The 16,191-nt window shown below is 37.1% G+C and overlaps 1 protein-coding gene across 1 annotated transcript in view; it reads right to left on the bottom strand.

The window, feature by feature from the left end:
- Positions 1 to 16,191, bottom strand: part of MSR1 (macrophage scavenger receptor 1) — a gene marked incomplete at its 3' end in the record, with an annotated part of 84,944 nt that overhangs the window by 55,644 nt on the left and 13,109 nt on the right. Inside the window, 3 exon segments of the mRNA NM_001082248.1 lie at positions 3,455 to 3,867; positions 9,885 to 9,998; positions 13,934 to 14,040. Coding sequence (NP_001075717.1) covers positions 3,455 to 3,867; positions 9,885 to 9,998; positions 13,934 to 14,036 — 630 coding nt within the window. The 5' untranslated portion in view covers positions 14,037 to 14,040.

Genomic DNA, 16,191 nt, shown 5'->3' with positions numbered 1-16,191 from the left:
TGGGCTAAAGATCCAAAGATTCTTTTATTGAGAACAAGGAAAACCAAAGTCCCAATGTTGCTTTTCAGTGTCCACAGATGTGCACACATATGGAAGCATGCACACACAAACATATGCATACACACACATATATTTACTTAGCTTCTAAATCACTAGAAATGATTACTGTCTTTTAAAAAGTATGTAACTTTCAAAGTGCCACCATGAACTTGTGCCTCCTCTTATAATGCTAGAACTCCCTCCAATTATCCTAAGTGCAGTCTCTGCATACTCAAAACAGTCTAGTGATCATCAGATTTCTCTTATTTCCATTAAATATCACTTTTCATATACTCAAAATTTCTACTACCTTCCAAATGGTTTCCAGTGTGGTTTCACTTCCTCATTCATGTGCACTTAAAGACATTCTGTGATCCCTGCTGAATTCGGTGCATTATCAAATTTAAAGTCTTTATTGTACTTTGTCCACCCTCTCTCTCTCTCCTCACCCCATCTCAACTCTCCTCTTTTTCAACATAAAGTAAATTTCTTCTCCCTATCTTTTTCCTTTCAACTTAAGCAGTCTTCTGTAGCTGACTCTAACCCCTGTACCTCCCACATTCCTTAACACCATGGAATATTTCTTCTGAATGCATTTTATGTAAAAAAAAATTAAGTAGGATATTTTATTTAACTCAATATGTCCAAAATATATACATCAACGTGAACCAAATATGAAATTATTAATGATACATTTTATATTCTTTTCACACTAATGTCAAATCCTGGAGTGTATTTTATACTTAGAGCACATTCCAATTCTAAGTCATAGCTCAAGTGCTCAGTAGAAGGGTGTCCAAGAGCTACTCCACTGGACAGCCCATGTTTGGGTACTATTGTACTATGCAGCACAAGACAAGATTTTAACACTTGATGGAAAAATAGTAACAATGCAGATTAAGTTGAAAACTAGTTCTGAAGTTGAGAAGTTTCAGTCTAATTAACAGAATTTGAGGTTGAGAAATGAATTTGTCATGTACCATATTTAATGAAAATAAACTTATAGAGAAAAGAAAAGTGCAGTAGGTGAGGCAGTGGCCCCCAAAAGATACAGGGTCCCATTCACTGAAATCTTTATAAGTGTTATCTTTTTTTTTTTTTTTTTTTTTTTTTTTTTTTTTTTTTTTTTTTTTTTTTTTGACAGGCAGAGTGGACAGTGAGAGAGAGAGACAGAGAGAGAAAGGTCTTCCTTTTGCCGTTGGTTCACCCTCCAATGGCCGCCGCTGCAGCCGGCGCACCGCGCTGATCCGATGGCAGGAGCCAGGAGCCAGGTGCTTTTCCTGGTCTCCCATGGGGTGCAGGGCCCAAGCACCTGGGCCATCCTCCACTGCACTCCCTGGCCATAGCAGAGAGCTGGCCTGGAAGAGGGGCAACCGGGACAGAATCCGGCGCCCCAACCGGGACTAGAACCCGGTGTGCCGGCGCCGCAAGGTGGAGGATTAGCCTATTGAGCCACGGCGCCGGCCCATAAGTGTTATCTTTTAAATAAAAAGATCTTTGTGAAGTGATCATAGATCCTTACAAAGACAGATTACCTGGGTGGACATTAAATCCCATCACAGATACCCTGATAAGAGAGAAACAGAAGAATATGTGGTATACACAGAAGAGAAGGTACTGGGACTGGCTGCAGAGGCAGAGACTGGAGTTGTGACTATGAGTCAAAGAATTTCAGCAGCCATTGGAAGCAGATAGATGCTAATAACAGAATTTCTACTAGATCCTCTGGAGGGACCATGATCTAGCAAACTCCTTGATCTTTGTGTATTTTCTGGAACCCTCTCATATCCCAAGTCTTTGATATCTCATTTTGTATGCTTAGGTATTTATTAACAGTATGAGAAACACTGACAGATTTTAGAAGCAGGCATGTGGATCACCAGCAGAATGTCAAAGTTGGTGTCGGGATATGGTTCACCAACAAAGTCTCCTTATTTAAATTGTTTAGTCATCGTCTTCTGACACCTTAAGATAAAGACCAGGTGAAAATTCAATAATTTTGAGTATTTAATTACTCAAATTATTGCAATATAAAATATTCCTTCTTACCCTGTTTAGGATATTCTCTCAACAATTTGATTGGTTTTCATCTGATGGTACAACTTCAGAGGTTTATCTGTACTACAAGTGGCACTGATGTTTTAAAATCACTGTGTAATATTCTATCTATACAGAAAAAAGCCTCATCAAAAAAGAATGAATTTTTTCATTTAAAAATAGTACAGTGATGCAAACATCACTTAGCAAATGATGGAAATTTTAGAAGCTTCACATGATTTATGATCCTAGGTCTTAGATATTTTATAACAGGAAGATTATCTTTCACAGAGGCAATGAGATTTTAGTCAAATATTTATTATTATGAAAAGAAAAATATATAATTATTCAATGAAATATGATTTTAAAATGAATGATTTACTTCTAATTTCTTTATCATCAGCACAAAGTAACCCAGATCTTAATCATGGTTGACCACAGTATAGTCAAGAGCAGAATTCTGAATTATGGTCTATGGGCCAAATTCAACCCATGACCTGCTTTTGTAGATAAATATTGTAATCACAGCTTGGCTCATTTGTCTACACATTATCTAGGTTGCTTTCAAGCTCCCGTTGTGGCCTTGAGTTGTTGAGGCAGAAGCAAATGATCCCAACAGCCTACATTTCCATCTTATCCTTTACAAAGAAAACTTTGTAGATAGCTAGTTTCACTCTCTTGGCAGTAATATATGGGGATATTTGATTCTATATTCTACAGACTGATTGTAATAGTGCTTTTCTCATTGCTGTCTTTCCCAAAGTTTACGTAATATTATACTTTGCATCAAAGTAGAAAACTTAATGTTTAGTTGATCCTAAGATGGTAATAAGCATTATTCTATAATGATCCTATGCTCATAAGAAGTACACATTATTCAAAATGTAATTTTTTTGTGCATAGTCATCTGCACACACAAAAACTTGTACTTCCTAGGAGAGGAAAAATAAATTATTTCAAAATCTAGAGTGTGTGAGGTGTCCATGTAAATAAGGTTGCTTTCCTTTGACAATGAAGAAATACTGGGTCTGTTGTAAAATACACAAATACGCAATGTGTACCTCTTCAGACACATTAAGATAGTCTCAAAGTAACAACTGGTTTAGACAACCTAACAACGCACTTTGCTAGTATTTGCAAAAAAAAATATTAAGAAATTCTCTATCAAACAGAAAGAAGACTGCCCTTTTGCTGGGAATCCAAAGGAGGCACTGGGTAAATCCATTTGACACCTTCTGGTAAGATTTAGAGGGAAGAAAGTAAATAGAATGATGTTGAAACAGGCTTTTTCCACTATTGCTTTTTTGTACTGCCTGAAGAGACAGGACCTACATGGCTTCAATTCCATCATGTGACCTTCCAATATAACAATTCTTACCTCTTGCCCTTTAAGTGTATTCTCCTGGAATTTGACATTCAGTGTTTCTACATAGAGGTGCAAATCAAGCAGCGTGGTATTCAGACTTATTAAGGACCTGGTGATTTCATCTACGGCATTCCCATGTCCCTGGACTGTGGGAACCAAGGTACTTAGTTGGAGAAGAACATCAGCAAATCGTTGATCAGTTGTCACACTGAAATTTTGAAAATGCTCTGAATCTACGAGATTTTCTTCAGTATCTGAAATATATTGGATTCTTTTCTCCATCTTGCTAATGTGTTCCATAACAACTTCTCGAAATCTCACTTCATGTTCACTGTCATTTCCTCTTCCCAGGAGACTGGAGGATACACTGTTTGCATTAATTGAACCAACTGTGCAATTCTTCATTTCCCACTTCAGGAGTTGAGCTGCATATTTAAATAAAAATAAAGTAAGTCATGGCTCGTATCCTTAAATACATCCACCACACAATTCCATATGATTCCATTTTTATTCCATTCCATTACAACATTTCGAATGTCAGCTTAAATCAAGTATTTATTTTAAATACGCAATGTGTGAATCACACTAAATATATCACTGGGAAGCATACACTCTCCCTTTCTCACTTTATATTTGAATTTATTTGAGAATTATGTCATTATTTTTGAGCAGTTATTCATATGAATAACTTTCTTTGACAGTTGGTAAAAATATTCTGTATACTATGAAATATCTTGTAACCTAATCGATAGAACTGTTGTTAGGATAAAATAATGCTAAATATGGTTTCTAAAGTTATTGTGTCAAATGTCAAAGCAATGATGATGATAACCAAAACAATAGTTGGCAGTAGCATTATCACTCACTGTAAGAATAAATTGTTGGTGTGTGTTCCTCAGTTTATCACTTCAGCTGGAAAAGAACTATCATTTTCAGTTTATGCAGGCCTAACTCATACTGGGTAGAGCAGGAAATTGGGCAAATATTTGTTCTAAAATAGTTGTAAGACTTTTATTTATTAAAAGTATATAATAATAGTTGAAAATTTAGAAAATATAGATAACTATGAAATATTAATTTACATCTTATTAGCCTGATCAGACTAAAATTTGGTGTCAAATCTAGCTCTCTTTCTATTGGAACATTGATATTATATAAGAAGGGATTTTTTTTTCATTTCAATTTTCTTTATATACAGAAGATCAATTTAGTATATATCAAGTAAAAATTTCAACAGTTTGCACCCACACAGAAACATAAAGTGTAAAATACTGTTTGAATACTAGTTACAGCAATAATTCACAATGAACAACACATTAAGGACAGAGATCCTACATGAGGAGTAAGTGCACAGTGACTCCTATTGTTGACTTAACAAATTGACACTCTTGTTTATGGCGTCAGTAATCTCCCTAGGCTCTTGTCATGAGTTGCCAAGGCTTTTGAGTTTGCTGACTCAGATCTTATTTAGACAAGGTCATAGTCAAAGTGGAAGTTCTCTCCTCCCTTCAGAGAAAGGTACCTCCTTTGATGGCCCGTTCTTTCCACTGGGATCTCACTTGCAGATCTTTCATTTAGGTGTTTTTGTTTTGTTTTGTTTTGGCCAGAGTGTCTTGGCTTTACATGCCTAAAATACTCTAACGGGCTCTTCAGCCAGATCCGAATGACTTAAGGGCTGATTCTGAGGCCAGAGTGCTATTTAGGACATCTGCCATTCTATGAGTCTGCTGTGTATCCCGCTTCCCTTTATATACAGTCTGGCAACTACTTTAATGCTAATCATAAATATTTTCCATAATAACATTATTCAACTAAATTAACTATATTGTATTCTACATATAGATATACTAAATGTATACAATAAAATCCCTACATTTAGTTTGCCTGTTTTCAGTCATATATTCAGTGTTTTGATGAGCAACCTTGTGATTATCTATTTCCTGAAGAAGACAATTCTATTAAATGGCATTTGGAGAACATACTGAGCTGGTGATAAATATTTTCAAATGGGCATATGCTCTCAAAATAAGCTATTCTGAAATGGTCTAGAGCAATAGGTTCTATAGCTTTAAAAAAATTAAAGCTGTAAACACTAATTATGCAAATGAAAATATTACAAAATTATATGCAATAAAAAATGTTAAGCACCATTTTGGCATGAATCAGTGATGATTAAAGCTATATTGCTTATCTGTATTTCTCTTAATCCTTTTGTATTTATAGCTTCCCTAAATATATATACATATATATATGTGTGTGTGTGTATTAGTCACTTTCATATTAAGCTGACTACATGACATTTCCCATACATGACATGAACCAATACATAGAATAACCTTGTATGATTTAAAACATATCTATAATATCTATATATAAGTTACACTTGAATCTTTTGGTTTTTTGAGTAAAAATGTTAATGGGATTTCAGAGAGACGAATGAGGCAACATATGAAAACATTTATCCCTATCTTCAGGTACCTGTCACATAAATGACCAAAGTGCCTCATTCTAGAATCCAGCTGCACTGTTCACTTTACAGCTGGGTTACTTTCTGTCTTCTTGCTAAGATGTCCTCAATAAAGGCAATAAGATGCCTCCCTCAACATGGTGCTGAGCACAGATGGAATAAAGCTTGCAAATAATTCCCACCATAGACGAATTAGCAAATATGAAAATTCTATTCTATAAACTGCTTTATACATGAAAAATACTACCGTAGCTACAGAATCCACTCTAGTCACTCATTTGACTTAAAGCAGCTTTTTGATGGTAGCTGCTATTGTTGCTATTATTATACTGAGAAAAAGTAATACAATACATATGCAATTAAACTCCAATTTCAAACTGTGTTGTATCATATTCTTCCTAGTTACATTCCTTTGCTACTAACTTATTTTGATTAATAAATTATGGGTGACAACATTGTGATATTACCTACAATAGTTCTCCCATATTGACTGTGTGGTATTTTTTTCTACCCTTAATAACAAATTAGCAAGGTATATTTCGTCACTGAATCACTTTTATTAAACTTGGTAAAGGGAATAAGGTTTGAGCTGATTCTTCATTCATGGCTGTAGCAATTTATGGCTTGTTGATGAAGTACCTGCTATGTATAAAGCACTGTTGGGGTAACTGAAAATAAATAAAAACTGGGAATAGAATTTAACATTAACTATCATAACACCAAACAAACAATTTTTTCAACATTATTTTAAAATTGATCCAGAAAAATTTTCCATTAGTGATGATTATTGCTTTTAGGTAACAGTTAAGATTCTAGATTCTGGGCTAATAATTGGATCTCAAGTTGTAATGCTGGACAAGTTACTCAATTGTCAGTGCTTCTATTGCTATAAATGAAACACTAAAGGTCAGTGTTTAAATAATTAAATGATTTTTTTTTTTTGGACAGGCAGAGTGCTCAGTGAGAGAGAGAGACAGAGAGAAAGGTCTTCCTTTGCCGTTGGTTCACCCTCCAATGGCCGTGGCGGCCGGCGCATCGCGCTGATCCGAAGCCAGGAGCCAGGTGCTTCTCCTGGTCTCCAATGCAGGTGCTATGTAAAGTACCTAGATAACTTTCTGGCACATAATAACTATTAGAGATACTTAATTTTCAGAGTTTTTTGATATTATCATTTTGGATATAAGATCTATGAATTAAAAATCTACAGTGCCCAGTATTGATTAACTGTAGTGAATTAATACTGTATAATTTAAAAATTTTCTGGAGCTGGCTGCTTTATTTTTCTAGGCATATTGCTCTAATAACTCAAACATCTGGTTTTATTTCCACTGAAAACCAAGTGGAAAAGGAAGACCTGCTTTGACAAAAGGTCATATGAACCATAATTTTTAATTTGAAAACGAATCAAACTTAAGTTAATGGTACAGGCTACAGTTTGCTTACAGATTTAAATAAAGAAAATATTGCTTATTTCACCTATTAATTCATACTTGGCAAAACAGAGAAACTTCTACTTTTAGGAATATATATAGTCTACATTTGTAAGGTTTCAAAGGCAAATGTAGATAACTATGGTATTTTGGTTCCTTTTTGAAAAATATTCTGATCTATGACTTAAAGTTGTTAATGAATTGTTAATTCTTTATTAGTAAGGCGTAAGAAACACATGAGTTCTATCCCAAATTCTGTTGAATCTGGTACTGATGTGAACTAACAAAACTGGAACTCTTTCAGCTTTTCCTTAATCCTAGTAGGTATGCAGTATAGTTTTAAGAAACAGACTTCTTCAGATCACTCACTGTCAACTCTAGAACAAATGTCTTGACTCGGTAGTATTTTCTAGAAGGTTGGGGATTTTTAAGTTGGATAGAATCCTGACTTCCTTGCAGACTTCCGTCTGCATTCTGCATGGCCTTATTAGAGACTGCAATCCCTGGGCCTGGCTCTGCAGTTCCTGGTTTGCCAAGTGATGAAATTTTCTCAAATTTTGCACAGGCTTATGACTAATAAGTCCAACAGAAAGGTATCTGTCCTGCATCTCTAACCATAGACAAGCATATACACAGATAACACAGAGAGCCTTCTTCCATCAGGAGATTGCTCAGTGCGGAACACATCAAATCCTTTTATTTACACAGCTACAGTTTGCATGGTTTGCTTGTTATTGTTAGGTTTCTGGTTCCTTTTTTAAAAAAATGTGATTTAAGTTGTACAAGTTTCATGTACTTCATATATACAGATTTAGGAACACTACCTTCTCTCCCGCCCACGCTCCAACCCTTCCTCCTCCTCCCTTTCACATTTCCACTCTTATTTTTTTACGAAGATCTATTTCCAATTTACTTAATTATCATATAGTTAATTGTACACTAAGCAAGAGTTCAAAAAATAGTATGAAAGAAAAAAACAAAACACTGTTCCTCAACAGCAGAGAGAAGGGCTGTAAATAATCGTGGGATTTCAAAATGTCTATTTCACTTCAATATGTTACTCTATTAGTTACCTCAGATTAGAGAAAATATGGTATCTGTCTTCTTGGGGCTGGTTTATTTCACCAAGTGTAATGGTTTCTTTCTTTTTAATAGCCAAAATTGGAGCTAATTTTCCCCTGTATAAAAAATTTTTCTGAACCAAATTATGATACCTTTGTTTCACTTTTTTACTAGCTCATCATATTTTGTTATAAAATCCCAATTATACTGGGAGATAGCGGAGCACAGAGATTAGAATTCAAAATTTATAGTGAGAAGTCCGGTTCCAGTACTGAGCAAGTCTCAGTTTTTGTGTGTGGGAAAACTAAGGATAATGATTCCATGTACTTAGCGGGCAACTGTAAAACTTCTTTCAAATAATCTAGGAAAAGTTTATTGCCAAGTGCCTGAGGTAAATACTCACAAGATGATAGCTATTATTACAACTGTTTTCATTAGCATTTATTTCTGAATGGACTGTTGGCTTTGCTTTGGAATATTCCCCTTACAGCACTCCTAGCCCCAGAAGTTTGGCCTTGTGCTTAGGAGCATTTTCTTGTTAAACAGTGTGCACTTAAAAATGTGTCTTATTCTCAGCCTATCTCCTATTAGAGCACATGGCCAGACATTGTACCAGCCAAAGAGAAGGAGACTGCTACAAGGCATATAAATTCAAATGCCAATCAGGATTCATCAAACCCATAAAAAGTGATACTAGGAAAAGAATATTTGCATATTTGCTTGAGGTACATACAAAACACCTATCCTTGTGGAAGTACTCAAATCTATCCCAGTTCAAGTTAAATAAACTCTCCAAAGAAATGTGTACTGCAGACTATCACACTGAGCCCAAATTATATATTCTCATATTTTTTTTCTTTGACAGGAAGCTACTGGGTTATCTAGAGATGTTTTCAATAATAGCCCTATGAAACATGTAGCTGTGTAAACTGTGAGAATATTAATGAGATGTAGGCCAATATAGCTGTGTAAATTCTAAGAATATTAATGAGATGTAGGCCATTATTTTTCAAGGTCTTCTCTCTTCGAAGACTCTCGGGAATATCTCCTTCGGCTCTCAGTACTAGGAGTAGATTTTCAGAACAAAAGACTTTTTTATATTATAGGCATTGTTAATGCAAATGATCATGTTTGTCTTCACATTGACAGCTAGAATGCTTATCATGAAATTTGTGGCCCATCACTAGGAGTATATTGGACTTTAGAGGATAATACACTTTTGAAATGATCTTACCTTCTCCTTCTTAGTTTCACATATCTACATTTCACTCTTACTCTTCTCAATTTGGTTTTTATTCTAATTTTTTAAATGCATTTCCATTTAACATTTCAGATTTTTCTTTTTAAATTTCAGAAATACTCTGTGCTATGAAGTTTTTTCTTACCAATATCAAATACACAAGACGCTGAACACCTCATGTGGTTTTACAGTAAGTAATTTGTGAGGTGAGCTGCCAAGTTCCACAGCTCTGGAACACTGTACCTGCCATTATTGCGATGATAGGAATGAGGACGGCAAACACAAGGAGATAAAGGGCAATCAGTGCAGCTTTGAAGGATTTCAGCTTTTCTTGAAGTGGAGGGCCATTTTTAGGATCTAAAATAAAGAAAGAAAGAAAGAAAGAAAGAAAAATAAAGAAAAAAGCCCAATCTACAATTAGGAAACTTTTTCTTATTTAAGTTGTTTTGTTTTTTTTTTTTTTTTTTTTTTTTGGACAGGCAGAGTTAGACAGCGAGAGAGAGATAGAGAGAAAGGTCTTCTTTTTCCATTGGTTCACCCCCTAAGTGACTGGTACCGCCGGCGCCGATCCGAAGCCAGGAGCCAGGTGCTTATTCTGGTCTCCCGTGTGGGTGCAGGGCCCAAGCACTTGGGCCATCCTACACTGCCTTCCTGGGCCACAGCAGAGAGCTGGACTGGAAGAGGAGTAACCGGGACAGAATCCGGCGCCCCGACCAGGACTAGAACCCGGGTGCTGGCACCACCGGCGGAGGATTAGCCTAGTGAACCGCGGCGCCGGCCTATTTAAGTTTTTATAAAAGGCATTATTTTATTATATATTTTATTTATTTTATATATTTTAAAAAGCAGAGAGAAAAAAAGAGATCAGAGATTCACTGCTTCACTCCTCAAACACTCACAAGAGCTGAAACTAGGCCAGGCTAAAACCAGAGACCAAGAACTCCATCTGGATCTCCTGAGGGTGGCAGGGAGTCAAGTGTGTGAAACATAGCCTACTGCAGCCAAAGGTGTGCACTAGCAGGAAGCTGGAGTTCTGAGTAGTGCTGAGCAATGAACCCAACAACTCTGATAGGAGATGCAGGCATCTTATCTGTTGTGTCAAATGTACACATCACTGATTAAAGTTTGCAATCATGCATTACATTTTTACAGTCAAGTCTATTGGAATAAAAAAGGGAGCAAACATACAGGCCTTCATTTATCCAATAGGAAGCAATGGGATAGTCACGAGAAAAGCCAATACATGTATTACTATGGATATCTGATTTATTTTTTCTCTTGCTAAACATCCACAGAAACATTCCTAGGGTCCTCTAGCTATATTTGTCTCATTTGGGGGTATTAGTTGGTAAATTTTACTATGATTCTGATAGATGCAAACATGAATTTCACTTTTCAGTGTATTTCTCACAAGAATATATTCTGGGTAAAAATCAGTTCCTAAATCAACTGTAGTCATGCACTACAAAATGATGTTTCAGTCAAGTATAGACCTCACATATGGTGGTGGCCTTGCAAGATTACAATGGAGCTGAAAAACCCCGTCACCTAGTAGTGTGGGAGACAACCCGATGCACTGCTCACGTTTGTGGTGATACGTGTGTAAACAAATGGGTTGCACTGCCAGTTGTATAAAAGTACAGCGTGTACAATTATATACAGAGCATCTTACATGGTAATCATAGAGGAGTAGGCCACTCTTTTGTATGTTTCATATAGATTTTACCATTATTTAGGATATACTTATTATACTACATATTTTTAAATTTACTGTAAAAGAGTATACTGTGTTTTGCATGTTACAGCCACATCACACATAGTGACTGAGCTCCACCATCCAGGTTTGTGTAAGTAGATGGCATAATTTTCACACCTTTGTGAAATTGCCTAATGACGATCTCCCTGTTGTAAAGGGACACATGACTGAATATACCTATAGATTGGTTCCTATTTTTAAATCAGAAAACAGGGATATTTATTGTCCATGACTACTAGGTAATTTTTTCCATTTTTTTAATTAACTTTAACAAATTCAATATTAATTTTTAACTCTATCTCAATAGTGTTATATCTGGAGACCTCTTCAGAATGCAATGTAAAAGAATCAAATTGGTGACCTACAATGATTTATATGTTGTCTGAACTTTGGAATGGATGGATGAAGCCTATTCTCTAGATATTTTAGAATTTATTAATAACAGTAATCTTTTATTTTTACACATTCATATAGAATTGTGACATATAATAGGATGCTAATTGTAGGAGAGGTAAATTGATTTAGAGAAGAAACTTAGTAAATGAGCAAGACCGTTCTCTGACTATGTGTATAAAACATCCATTAAAAATGTCCTAGGCTGCCTGTTAAGATGCCAGTTAAGACTGTCCACGTCCCATGTTGAAGTGATGCGATTTGATACCTGCCTTTGGCTCCTGATTCCAGCTTCCCACTAATGCACAAATTGGAGGTAACAGTGATGTCATAAGTAATTAGGTTCCTATCACTCATGAGGGAGAACTGGATTGAGTTCTGGCTCCTGGCTTCCATTGGGCTGAGATCCAGCTGTAGGGGTCATTTATCCAGTGAATCACCAGATGGGAGCTCTCACTGTCTGTCTCTGTCTCTCTCTTCTTTCTTTATGTCTCTCTGCCTCTCAACAAAAAATATTCCAGGGCAGGTGTTTGGTACAATGGTTAAGAACATGTCTTCGGACTTCTGCGTCCTATAACATTTGAGTCTTGGTTCTGCTTCCAGCTCCAGCTTCCTGCTAATGCAGATCCTGGGAGGCAGCAGGTGATGGGTCAGGTACTTGGGTCCCTGCCACCAACATGGGAGATCAAGATGTGGATCCTGGCTTCTGGCTCTCCTGGCTGAGCTTCAGCTGTTGTAGGAATTTAGAGAGTGAATCGGGGATTGGAAGATCTCTCCCTCTCTCTCTCTTCCTCAGGATGTCTGTCCCTCTCAAGTAAAAACAAAATATAAATAATTTTTTAAAATTAAAAATTTATTTCCTGTGCTCACTGCTTTTATCATGTAATGAAAAACAAGTAGAGTTTTCTTTCATATTATAAAATTCTAAATTTTAGATCTTCAATAATGTTATACAAAATATTGAAAGAAAATGAAGATAAATTGTTTTAAAAGTAAAGAAAGAAAAATATATTTAAGTAAAAAGACAGAGAACAAGATGACAAAATCTAGGTGACAGATTCTGCCTGCCAGTCTGACTAAGCCAGAAACCTGAGTCCTTGGAACCCTCTCAATGGCTCTCAAGCTTCTGTTGCCTTTTCCCTGCTCCCAGTGCCTCCCAGGCCCCCACCACCTCTGACTGTAACAGATTTTATGATTGTCTTTCCCTGTCACACTGCTGCTCTTCCTCTTGTTCATCCTTTGCACAGCACACAAGACCTGGGGCCATGGTCCGTTTTCCAGGTTTGCCTATGGAAGGACTCGTGCATGACCCCTTAGCTTCCTAAGTGCCTCCTCCCCTAACTGAATTTTCTCTCTGACTCTTCTCCAGCCATCACTCTGGTGCTGTGTATTCATCCTCCCACGTGCTGCAAAATTAGAAGCAATTCTGTCTTGCCAGCATAAAGGAGCCTGTCCAAATACAGCCTGATACTGCTGCTTTATAACCCTAACTGTCATCTGTACAGATACCTACATCAGTGCTGTCTTGGGTTGAATCATGTGCTCCACAGAGATGTACTGAAGTCCCAATACCAACTAGCTGTAAGGTGACCTTCTCTGAAAGTGAGGTCTTTGCATATGTAATCAAGTTCAAGTGGCCTCATTTTAGAGTGAGCCCCAATACAAGGATTGTTGCCATCTCTGTCCTCAAGGGAGTAGTAGATCAATTTATCAAATAAACATTTTATTTATGTTTATGCATTTGAAAGGTAAAGAGAGATTGAGAAAGGAAGTGAGAGAGATCTTCCATCCGCTGGTTCACTCCATATATGCCTTCAACAGCTGGGACTGGGCAGGGAACTCAATCTGGATGACTCATGCGGGTGGCAGAGACCCAACAACAGAAATTATTTATCACCTGCTGCTTCCCAGAGTGCACAGCATCAGGAATCTGGAATCGCAAGCAGAACTGGGACTCAAACCCAGGCACTCTGCTGTAGGATGTGGGTGTTCCACAGGATGTACTAATCACTGACAAGTACCTGCCCCAAAATATTATTTTAATATCCATATACATTGAAGCAAGCCTAAGGCTATAATTTTATATACTGTCAATAACTCTAAGAACAATCAACTCCATAGCACCCTTTCCCCTTCTACTTACTTGGGGGAAGCAAAGCTGTATTGGAGCGAGCATCAAACTTCACAGATTCTGAACAGCTATCAGTGTCCTCCTGTTGATCAGTGAAGCTGTCCCACTGCGCCATGCTCCTGTCAACACATGGAAACTATATTAGTTCCAGATGAAACAGCTAAGGCTTTTTGCATAATGTCTCAATTGAAATTTATAATTAAAATTCGACATTAACAAGGAAAGTATACAGTTAATTAAATACATGCATCCATCATATATAATAATATATAATACTTATCAATTTTTTTTATTTTAACATAAAAAGACTTATTTGAAAATAGCTCTTATATCTTTGTATGTACAAATGTGTATTTGTGTTTGTGGCTATATGTTGAGTGTAACAAGAGATATTTAACTATTTTGCAAGTGACAGGCAATTTCTTTCAGAACAAAGTGATATGCACATTTGAAACAAATATTTTCTGTAATCTTTTATCAAAGGTTTTGAATTGAGTATGCTAAATATAACTTCAGGAGCCAATCTTTTCTTGCCATAGGATTTTTTTTTTCAAGATTTATTTATTTGAAAGGCAGAGCCACAGAGAGGCAGAGGCAAAGGCAGGGACGGAGAGAGAGGGAGGGAAGGAGGGAGGGAGAGAGAGGGAGGGAAGGAGGGAGGGAGAGAGAGGGAGAGAGAGAGAGGGAGAGAGAGAAGTCTTTCATCTGCTGGTTCACTCCCCAGATAGCCACACTGCCGGAATTGTGCCGATCTGAAGCCAGGAGCCAGGAGCTTCTTCTTCTGGGTCTCCCACCCAGGTGCAGGGGCCCAAGCACTTAGGCCATCTTCCACTGCTTTCCCAGGCCATAGCAGAGAGCTGGATCAGAAGCGGAATAGCTGGGACTGGAACCAGCCTTCACATGGAATGTGCAGGCAGTGCCCCACCTGCTATGGTCCATGTCTGGGCCCTGGCATTTGTATTGCATTTTAGAAAAAGTCTGGTAGTGAACTATAGAAATGATCCCTGAAAAAATCTGGTCATTTGCAACAAAATAGATGTATCTGGAAAATATCATACTTAGTGAAATAAGCCAGTTCCAAAGGGACAAATACCATATGTTCTTCTTGATCTATGAGAACTATTAGAGCACCAAAAACGAAATCTGCAGAAGCAAAATTGACACTTCCAGAAGGGATGACTTGAGTTGCCCTTGTCTTGACTGTAGTGAAACAGTTTTGTTTGTTTTTGCATTCTTTTTTCTTCATACTATTTGTTGAACTCTTAACATAGAGTTAATCATATGTGTATAAAGTCAATTGAGGATGGATCTCAGTAAGGTGACAACTAACTGAGCACCAAAAAGGAAACCTGTTAAAGTGAAATGAACACTATGAGAAATGGTGACTTGATCAGCCCTCGCCCCGACTGTTGATGAACAACTTAATATGTTATCCCTCTTAGTATTTTTTTTGTTTGTTCTACTTAATACTTTTGGTTGAATACTGTAATCAATACACAATTCTTCTTAAGTGCTGAAACTTAACTGAAAAGTGATCGCTGTTAAATATAAGAGTGGGAATAAGAGAGGGAAGAGGTGTGCAATTTGGGACATGCTCAAGCTGACATACCTCAAATGGTAGAGTTAGAAACATACCAGGGGATTCCAATTCAATCCCATCAAGGTGGCATGTACCAATTCCATCTCACTAGTCCCAGTGATCAATTCCTGTTCACAATTGATCATAATGATAGGACTAACAACCAAAGGGATCACATAAACAAGAATAGTGTCTGCAAATACTAGCTGATAGAACAAAAAAGGAGAGAACGATCCAACATGGGAAGTGAGATACACAGCAGACCCATAGAATGGCAGATGTCCTAAACAGCACTCTGGCCTCAGAATCAGCCCTTAAGGCATGCGGATCTGGCTGAAAAGCCCATGAGAGTATTTCAGGCATGGAAAGCCAAGACACTCTGGGGAAAAAAAAACAAAAACAAACAAACAAAAAAAACCTAAATGAAAGATCTCCGTGAGTGAGATCCCAGTGGTAAGAACAGGCCATCAAAGGAGGAGGTACCTTTCTCTGAAGGGAGGAGAGAACTTTCACTTTGATCATGGCCTTGTCTAAATATGATCAGAGTCGGTGAACTCAGGGGGCTTCCATAGCCTTGGCAGCTCATGACAAGAGCCTAGGGTGATTACTGATGCCATAAACAAGAATGTCAATTTGTTAAGTCAACAACAGGAGTCACTGTGCACTTACTCCTCATGTAGGATCTCTGTCC

Source organism: Oryctolagus cuniculus, chromosome 2, assembly GCF_964237555.1.
Source record: "Oryctolagus cuniculus chromosome 2, mOryCun1.1, whole genome shotgun sequence".
Classification (NCBI taxonomy): domain Eukaryota; kingdom Metazoa; phylum Chordata; class Mammalia; order Lagomorpha; family Leporidae; genus Oryctolagus; species Oryctolagus cuniculus.
The sequence above is the reverse complement of the archived record's forward strand: the minus strand, read 5'-3'. Positions and strand labels throughout refer to the sequence as shown.